We start from the raw sequence: 9,615 nt of genomic DNA on the forward strand, positions 1-9,615 counted from the left end.
GCCATGTGACGTATAGAAAACGTTTCAGTTTTTAAAGCACTTGGCTGTAAATCTACATATTTTGCAATGGGATAGAGGGTTGATTTTGCTATTTTATAACTCATATCATGTAATTCCACTCCATGGGGCGGATATTTTTTTTTAGTTTTACAGCTAATTTTCTGCAATTCTACACATTTTGTCATAGGGTGAAGAGAAATGTTTGCCATTTTTAATATGAAGCGTCACTAATAAAAGGAATGGGTTCCCCCCAGTCGGTAATTCGACCATGATTACTACAAATTTAGATAGCCTTCCACTAGACTCATTTACCAATCTCAAAAAGGTTAGCTGATGCACAACCAAATATTGAAATTGCACCTTGTGCATTCTACTATTCTAACTCTCAACAATAAGTAGAAACTCTGAGTTCCCCAAAAATATTGATCCGTAGAAAAAAAGAAGCCCCGTGCCAGTGATTGGGGACATTGCCCTGTGACAGTTGCCTTTCGGATGGGACATTAAATGGGTGTCCTGATTCTCTGTGGTCACTAAAGATCCCATGGCACTTATCGTAAGAGTAGGGGTGTTAACCCCGGTGTCCTGGTTAAATTCCCAATCTGGCCCTCATACCATCATGGCCACCTTTCAATTGTCTCATTCATTCATCCCTCCTCCTCTCCCCTGTAACTATTCCCCTGGCCGTTGCTGTAAATGAGAATGTGTTCTCAGTCAACTTACCTGGGAAAATAAAACTAAACAGAACAAGGCCCCTGACTTGGCCTTCAGTGTGTATATAATACAGACAGTTGGACAGAACTATCATGTTCCATGCAAGATAAGTAGAGATTAGTATCAGCTATATTCTGAATATTTTGTGCCTGACGAAAACAATAGGTGAAGTAAATGGTCGACATATGTTTCTGCCTTTTCAATGCCGTTGTGTTCCAATCTCAGAAGAGATGCTGTAATTGGAGTGGACCAGGAGGTACCAGAGAGGAGAAGGAGGAGGAGAGGAGGGAGGAGGAGGATACCACCATGAAAGGTCTGAGTGCCTCCAGGTTCTGCTTCTACCTGGGTTTCGTAGTGGGGACCCTCAGCCTGTACCTCTTCCTGCGCCAGGTGTGTTACACATCTATAATCTAGTGGCCTTAAACACCTATATCAACTATTCAGGTAGCCATATAATATTACAATAATATACCTCTGTAATTATTATTCAGATAGCCGTATACACCTGTAATTACGGTACTCTCTCCCTGCATTAGTGCACCTACGTAGTACATCTGTCGTTACTGTTGACTGTGTTGATGTTTGATGCTTGGTGTTATCAGTCTGTAAACTTGTTTGTACTTGTCCCACACCATATTTATAATGTGAACATACAGCTATGGTTTGAGAGGAGCATGGAGCTCCCTGTGCTGGGAGGGGTCCAGGGCAGCTCAGTAGCAGCGGTGGCAGAGGAGAGGCAGGCCAGTGTGGAGAGAGCAGCCCTCATCAATCTCAACGTCCCGCACCACACAGGTACACAGGCCCAATAAGGCCAGGGCCCATCCCAGTGAAAGGAAATGGAGTGTCTCTGAAGATCTCCTAAATCTGTGTGGAAGTTTGAAAGAAGTGCGTTGTGAACGTTTTGTACTTTAATATCGAAAATGTACCTCTTGGCTGCCAAAATGATTAAGACACTAAATTATGAAGGAAAAAAAAGACTCTTTCCAAAACATACATCTATCCATGTAAATATGACTAATATACAGCGTAACTCTATTCCTGTATAAGGGGACACTGCAGCACTGTTCGTCCCCAGTGCCTTTGTTATTGTTTTGTTGGTGAAACCAACTTGTGGAGCCTCTGGCAGCTTGGTAAAAACGAATTGCAGTACATATTCTGCTCTTCTATTGCTCGTGATGTCAGTTGGGGGGAAAAAAGTGTGTTTGTTGTAATATCATGGAGGTTCTACCAATTAGATGGGCAAGCAGCAGTTGCTAAATTCATTGTTGGACTTAGAAATGATATGATGTGTACCCATTGATTCTTGTAGAATATATCTTGTAAATGCCTTATGAGCTTAGTTCAACTGTCGTAACCCATCAGAACACGAAACATAAGCTTGTTTTACACCAATGTTTGTAAACAAAGTCAATGTAAAAAACATTATATATAGCCTCAAAACGATCATTTTTATATCATTTACATTTAAGTCATTTAGCAGACGCTCTTATCCAGAGCGACTTATGGATCTTCCTCGGCATCCATAGCTCTGTCTAATGAATTAGCTAAGCTTTACCCTTAGTTTTTTACCGAAACAGGGGTGGGGGACAACGCTTTGTTATGGTTTCTACTGCCGATAGCTTAAAAGTAGTGTGGCTATGATTTTCAGGTGAGGACAGTCGCGTGGCAGATGAGTTGTACCGGAAGGTGCGCATCCTGTGCTGGGTGATGACAGGCCCCAGTAACCTGCAGACCAAGGCCCGCCATGTCAAGGCCACCTGGAGCCGCCACTGCAACGTGGTGGTCTTCATGAGCTCTGTCGACGACCCAGGTGGGTACCCAGCCAGGTAGCCTAGAAGGGTATTGAGGCGGGCCGGTTTGAATCCCATGACCAACGGGATACATCTGGTCAAAAGGATCCTATATAGATGCTATCTCGTGCCTTGTTTCCCTTGAGTAAGGCCCGTGACCCTAACTGCTGTGATGCACAATGGCTGACTCTGTGCTTTGTGCCTGACTGACTCTGGGGGAGGTTGCATTAGAAAGCAAAAAACAGTAGGAAAATGGACAATAAAGCATTATTTTTCTTCGCCAGACTTCCCCACCGTAGGGCTGGGGACAGGGGAGGGCCGCGACCAGCTCTACTGGAAGACCATCCGGGCCTTCCACTATGCCCTGGAGCATCATGGGAACGAAGCCGACTGGTTCCTCAAGGCGGATGACGACACCTTCGTAGTGGTGGACAACCTCCGCTGGGTCCTGTCCAATCACACGCCCGAGGAGCCCCTCTACTTCGGCAAGCGCTTCAAGCCCTACGCCAAGCAGGGGTACATGAGTGGCGGAGCGGGGTATGTGTTGAGTAAGGAGGCCCTCAGGAGGTTCGTGGAGGGGTTCAAGACCAAGGTGTGTACCCATACCACCTCTGTGGAGGACTTGGCTCTGGGACAGTGTCTGGAGAAGATGGGGGTTCTGGCCATGGACTCCAGGGATACATGGCAGCGGGAGACGTTTCATCCATTCGTGCCAGAACACCACCTGACTGGGAAGTTCTCCAAGAGCTTCTGGTACTGGAACTACTGCTACTACCCCATCGTAGAGGTCAGTCACCACTGAGCTCTCTCTCTCTTTCTCCTTCTCTAGTTGTCGTTACTTTTGTTGGCTTTCAGTTCCACTGATTTTTAAGATACAAGCCAGAGCTCACCTTCTTAGCTCTCTAGTCTCTCTCTCTCTGTCTCTCTGTCTCCTCTCTCCTCTCTCCTCTCTCTCTCTCTAGTACCTATCTTATTCATGTAAGACTGTTTAAGATGAACCCAGATAATGGATTACCATTGAATTGAGGGTCAAACTGGGTCAGGAAGACAGTTTTCCAAGAGCTCGAACTTGTTTCCTCTTATAATCCTTTAATTCAATTAATGGCCATCTGTACACTATTGTGCACCAATTGGATATTTGCGGCTCAAGGTTTTCTTTGTCTATTAAAGTGTAGGTAGGGCATTTTTTGACTAGGGCATCACTGTCTTACACAATCCCTCTCTGAAACTAGGTACAATATATGGAATATAGACATTTATTTTCGATGAGCAGCCTGAATATAGGCTACATGTTATGTGAAGGATATATCACTGTGAAAATGACAACGTTAGATGTCTGTCCTTCTAATCTACAGCCTTCATAGAAAGAAAGAAATTACATTAAAGTGGATGATTGCTAAAGTGGATGATTGCAGTGGAGACAATGCACTGTCCACAGTAGGGACATTTCCCATTTTCTTTCATATATTTGTGCTAATTCATTGTGCTTTGCAATGCAAATGAGACACGTTTATTATGAGTCTATCAGACAGGGACCACCAAGGCACATGACAATACACCTGGGGGTAAACAAGCCATTCAGGTGTCTTTGTGGAGGAAACATAGCCAGTGTCTCCTCTGTTTAACAATGACTGTCAGAAATGTGTTATTAGGTTTTCCCCCAGTCAAATATACTTGCAGGAATGTGAAATAGACAGTGAACACTCCAAGAGTCCGTTTTAAACAGCTGTTTAAGCGATCTGATGTATGCTACAGAGGAGTAAGCGTGTGTGTTCCGAGCTGTATTGCTGTGTGTGTGTGTACGCATGTGCATATGTCACAGGTGTGTGTTTTAAGGGTGGGATTCTGTCAAAAGATACAGTGGAAGGCCATAGAGCAAGTTTTCTAGTGCTAGTTTTGCTATTTTCCTCCAGGGTCCCCAGTGCTGCTCAGACCTGGCAGTATCCTTCCACTATGTGGACGCAGAGCTGATGTACACGTTGGAGTACTGGACCTACCACCTCCGTGCCTACGGCTACAGATACCGCTACAGACCTCCACTACCCCAGGGCCTGGTGGAGCAGCTGGCCCAGCCGGAAAGGGCCACTGTGGGGGCAGCTGGTAGAGGGACAATACCAGCTGGTATTATTGTTGTTGGTGGTGGAGACCAGTCCGAAATGGAGGCAGTGTCATATAAAGGGGCTGCGAGGGAAAGTAAAATCCCCATGGACAATAACAGGACTGCAGTCACACAGGAGAGACAGCAGTGATTCGCTTTGGGTCGACGCCTAACTTCCACTTAAGTGGAATGTGAACGTGGTCCTGCATTGGTGTCATTTGGGACGGTTTGATTTGAAGCGTTTGAATGTGTTTTTTAAGGTGATAACTGGAGTGTGTTTGTGTGTGAAACAGGACTTGTGAAATGGTCATGCCAGGAACAGGTTCGATATTTCCAACGTTGTGCACCAGTTCCACCACAGTTCAGGTTTAATTGGTTGTGGGGGATTTTATTCATCCATATACTGTACAACATTTTACTTGAATGTGTTAACTGTTTTTAAAAAATCAATATCTGTTGTTGTTTTGTCTGATATTCTGTTTGGATTCCAATAGTATGCCGTTAGTGACCATGCATCTGTATAAACTTCTAGAGCATTTACTTCATGAGGCCCACGCTGCATAAAAACATTCTGACCTGGACATTTCCTATAGCATGATATCAAGCATTTCTGTGTCTTAGATGTTGATTTGGAAAATCATCATTTCCACAACTAACAGTGCTCCTGTATTCCATTCCCTAATTGACTGTCCATAACTATTCAATTCGATATTGGTATTGCACTTTTAGAGAAATATGAAGGGACCTTTATATGCGTGCACTGAACTGAACAATGGTCGTTTCTTAACGTTGTCGAGGTTTTCGGCAGAATCTGAGGTTTTCGGCGTCAGGTCAAGCTGATAGAGCACATTTTTGAATGGTATTACATTGCTCTGTGGTGTAGCTAAGTGTGAGTGTATTTCATGTCAAATGTAATGGCCATATGTTTTTCCCATTTATTATAGATTATCTGCTAAGCAATTGAATGGCCTTAAAGTGGGGTAGATTATACTTACTATAACTACAGTACTAAAGTATTTTTTTGTACAGTACTACTTAATGTTCATTTTTGGTTACATATTCCGGCACTTTGAATTCTCATTGCTATGATGGTGGATTTAAAATGTTGTAACCAAATATTTTTCAATTAATTGTCAGTATTGTTGCCACATTTGATTATTTCTTTAATTTGAATCACAAACATATGGTAAAGAAATAGTTCTTATCAGATGGGACTGTTACTGATTTCTTTCAGGTAATACATTATAGCTATTAGTTACTATGACAACTCATCGGGCACATGTTACAATAGCAGGTTGATTTTGGTCAGTTTAAATTCCATAGATGTTTTCGCAAATACTTTGTTTTGTAAAATAAATAGTTGTTTCTTTTCTGTATTGTATAATAATAACTCCAATCTTCTGAAAAGGGGTTTTGCCTTGGCTGGATGTTAGGGATGGGTCTGGATGAATGTCTTGTCTACAGCCCACGACGAAACCTGGATCAAAAAAGTAACAGTGGATTTTTAGTTAGACATTTATAATCAGTAAAGTTTCTAGTATTGTTTAATGCAACGCAGAACGTGAGAAAATATAAAGCACTTGATATAACTTATTGTTATTCAATGTATTCTACACTCTGAGAAAAAAAAAGGGTTCCAAAAGGGTTCTTCTGCTCTCCCCATAGGATAACCCTTTTGGGTTCCATGTAGAACCTTCTGTAGAAAGGGTTCTATGTTGAACCCAAAAGGGTTCTACCTGGAACCAAAAACAGTTCTTCAAATGGTTCTCCTATGGGGACAGCCCGAAGAACCCTTTAAAGTTGGAGACACCACCTTTTGTCTAAGAGCGTACTACGTAGAGAGATGAGCTAATGCTGACACACGTACTGTATTTAAGGCATATGTGGAAACCTGCGTAGCATAAAATGCATGGAGTCTACTAAATGATATGGGAGAGCAAATGCCTCACACGCACACACCTCAGTCTGCACTTATTAAAGAATAAGCCTCCTCTTCTTGTCTCAGGGTATGCCTCCTTTCTCAAAGGACGCATGTTGCCTGTTAGAGAGAACACACACTGGGTCACTGAGCTGGGGGGGAAAGCATTATCTCCACTACACATTGGATTATTATGGAGGTATAGATTAATTAACCCTTTAGTGCAGTGGACTAAATCAGGGTCACACTGAGTTTTTGTTGTTGCTTGTCTTAAACACATCTACTTTGAAACAAAAGTATACACCTCACACACATGGCGATTGGCTTAAGAAAAGAAGACACCTGTACCATGTCAGATATAGAGTTGAAATGTATTACATTGTGACGTTGCATCGCAATATTACTCTTCATATACATCACAGAAGACTGAATTATAACAAAACCGCTTGACATAGAAACACCGGATTTTCAGCGTAAAAAAAAAGTGTACTAATGATGAAATGATGAAAAAGATTAATAACATTCCACCCATGAGGCCACTAGAGGGCGTTTTGGTCATTTGGACTGCAGGTAATGTATCCCACTTAGCAGATGCTTTTATCCAAAGCAACTTTAAAATACGATCCCTGCATGAATGAGCCCATGACCTTGGTGTTTATTGCTAGTACCACACTCTTATCAACTGAGCCACACAAACTGAGCTGCAGAGGAACATTAGATTAGATTCTCACACCTGCCCGCCCACCCACCCACACTCACCTTGTTCCAAGTTTCTTCTGCCCATAAGCCCAACAAAGACATCATCCATCTCTCCTGTGACAAACACGGTTAAATCATTATCAAATGCCGCTGTTCGCAGTATATGAAGTGACATTTGTCATGATTGTTCTGTTAAAAGCTAATAACATTCCTATTGATATGTAAAACAAACAGTAAATCAATGGTTACTCCTTACTTTTATGTGGAGAGGGAGGTACTTCATAAATATCTGTGAAAAAGCAAGTCAATTGTAAAAAAAAAAGAAATGCGTAAATCCAATAAAAATGTTTATTCAATAAAAAGTAAATTAGTGGTGTGAATACTGTAATTTCCCTGCAGTGAACTCCTGCTTCAACATTGAACATGTTTTGAGTAAATAAAGACTAGGACACATTGTTAATTTAGTCAAAACAGAGAAGTCTCAGTGACACAGTATCAGTATAACCCCCTCTATACATCATCAAAGATGACTCAGTGCATGAATTGGGCAGGAGCTCACCGGAGCTGAGTACCTGCACCTCCAATTATCTACTGCTTGATCTCCTGTTCCTAGTGGCGCTCCTGCACTTAAATATAAACAGTACCGGCACCCAAAATGAGTACAGGAGCCTATAACAGTCCAGGTCAAGCACCGAGACAACTGTTGTCTGCTGAGGGTCTTCACTTTGATTGATTGATGGTAAGATGCAGAGACAGAGCTGAAGCTTACCAGCGCCCCTTCTACCCATCAGCCCAACAAAACTGTCATAATCTAGGTCGTTATATCTCTTCAGAATGGTCCGCTTGAGGTTTTCAAGACCTGGAGTATCCTGTAAAGACAACGATGATATGCCATTAATAAGCATCGTTTTCTCTCATTCGTAGACATGAAATCAGTCCCCCAAAAAATAATAATCGGAATGACACATGAACAAGGTTACCTTTCCGCAGACGAGGCTTTAATTTGATCTGACCCCTACAGTCATTTGCTTTTGAATTGACAGTTATGTTTTAAACCATTATATACCTAGATAAATAAAATACAAATGTTTTTTTACGTTACCATATGAGGGTTAAATAGATACGGTTGGATGAGAAACTTCCTTACCTCTGAGTCAGCAGTTGATCTGAGCGCCCCAGCAGCAGGCTCCTCGCAGCTGGACTGGCTTGAGCGGAGTTCCATGACGAGGAACAGAGCCACCAGCAACAATCCGTTTTTCATCTTCTTATTAACACCACCTGTAGCCTAGACAAGCTGTGATGTTGGGTTGACAATTATATCAACATTTAGAGATACATTTGTTTGACGCATTCAAATAAATAACTTCCAAGCTAGAGCTCAGCTGAAACCAGCAAACGCGCACCAAGTATGAAACGGACTTGACATTGAAAATCCACAATGAATAATAGACTAGAAGACTGCAACAGCAGGCCTAAACATTCGTTTCTCTTCTAAAATGTAGTGATAACTGGTTTTAAATTGTGCGTAATGCGCACGGAATGTTTTCCATTTATTGTGAAATGAAAGGCTATATCACTAAACCTTGACAGTCATTTGATTTGTAGATATGTTTTCCGAATAGGCTACAACAATTACGCTATCATGTAGGCTATAGGCCTATAGAAAAAGTCCGACATGTTTTTGTTGTTCAGCTTGCAGACAAAGTTGATTCGTTGCGTCCCCAAATGTTCCTGCAAAACTCCCGCCATCCAATTGATGGACAAATACATTCGGAATAACTTGAAATAGGCTCTATAACAAACCAAATACGGTACACATCTATCAAAAAAGATAGATATATTTACCTGTTTTCCGGCGTGGTAATATTCGAATATGAATATTATGTTAGAGACAGTTGGAGAAGACCGTGCGCGCGCCCGGGTGCGGATGCTTGGTGGTGAGAGCGAAACGATGATACGGATAGCTCCTGCAGTGCAGCGACGAGATCCGCGAGTACAGAGTGATGTGTCCACTATTCTGTTTATTAAATCATAGCTGTGTATCTGCGCGAGTCCAATCAGCTTCAGAAACGTAGGTGGGGTCTCGACGTCTTATATTCTCGTGTATCCCCATAGTCATACCACTGATGATGATGATGATGATCAGGATGTTAAAATGGAGCCAATGGCGCCTAGCTGTCATCCGAAAAAAGAACACCATGATCCATTCAGTGTCCCCAAACGTTCCATGGTCCTATTATTTGATAGGCGACATTACACACATCTGATTGGTAGGCTTGTGAAGTTCAACAGATGCTGGTTTTATGATTTCAGCTGGGTTTCTTATTTTCAAATAGTTGTGGTAAGGACTGTAGGACTATCCATCGGTTGGAGATGATTCATATTTAGGCTCAACGGTT

General features: G+C 42.2%; 2 protein-coding genes across 4 annotated transcripts; one reads left to right on the plus strand and one right to left on the minus strand.

Annotated features, from left to right (window-relative positions):
• The first annotated feature begins 987 nt into the window (after positions 1–987).
• Positions 988–5,973, plus strand: LOC115102577 (glycoprotein-N-acetylgalactosamine 3-beta-galactosyltransferase 1-B-like). Its single transcript, XM_029622674.2, has 5 exons — positions 988–1,101; positions 1,368–1,503; positions 2,360–2,521; positions 2,786–3,288; positions 4,415–5,973. Exons 1-5 carry the CDS (start codon positions 1,018–1,020, stop codon positions 4,748–4,750), a joined length of 1,221 nt encoding a protein of 406 aa, XP_029478534.1. The 5' UTR covers positions 988–1,017; the 3' UTR covers positions 4,751–5,973.
• tac3a (tachykinin precursor 3a) lies at positions 5,741–9,273 on the minus strand. 3 transcript variants are annotated; one of them, XM_029622675.2, is made up of 7 exons: positions 9,062–9,273; positions 8,364–8,510; positions 7,986–8,085; positions 7,473–7,505; positions 7,277–7,330; positions 6,559–6,637; positions 5,741–6,076 (listed from the first exon to the last, which is right to left on the minus strand). In XM_029622675.2, the coding sequence occupies exons 2-7, from the start codon at positions 8,475–8,477 to the stop codon at positions 6,058–6,060; spliced, it is 399 nt and encodes a 132-aa protein (XP_029478535.1). In that variant the 5' UTR covers positions 8,478–8,510; positions 9,062–9,273; the 3' UTR covers positions 5,741–6,057. The 3 variants fall into 3 exon arrangements, with proteins under 3 accessions (XP_029478535.1, XP_029478536.2, XP_064861585.1); XM_029622676.2 differs by lacking the exon at positions 5,741–6,076 and having other exon boundaries at positions 6,519–6,637; positions 8,364–8,501; XM_065005513.1 differs by lacking the exon at positions 5,741–6,076 and having other exon boundaries at positions 6,519–6,637.
• Positions 9,274–9,615: the final 342 nt, after the last annotated feature.

Source organism: Oncorhynchus nerka, linkage group LG20, assembly GCF_034236695.1.
Source record: "Oncorhynchus nerka isolate Pitt River linkage group LG20, Oner_Uvic_2.0, whole genome shotgun sequence".
NCBI lineage: Eukaryota > Metazoa > Chordata > Actinopteri > Salmoniformes > Salmonidae > Oncorhynchus > Oncorhynchus nerka.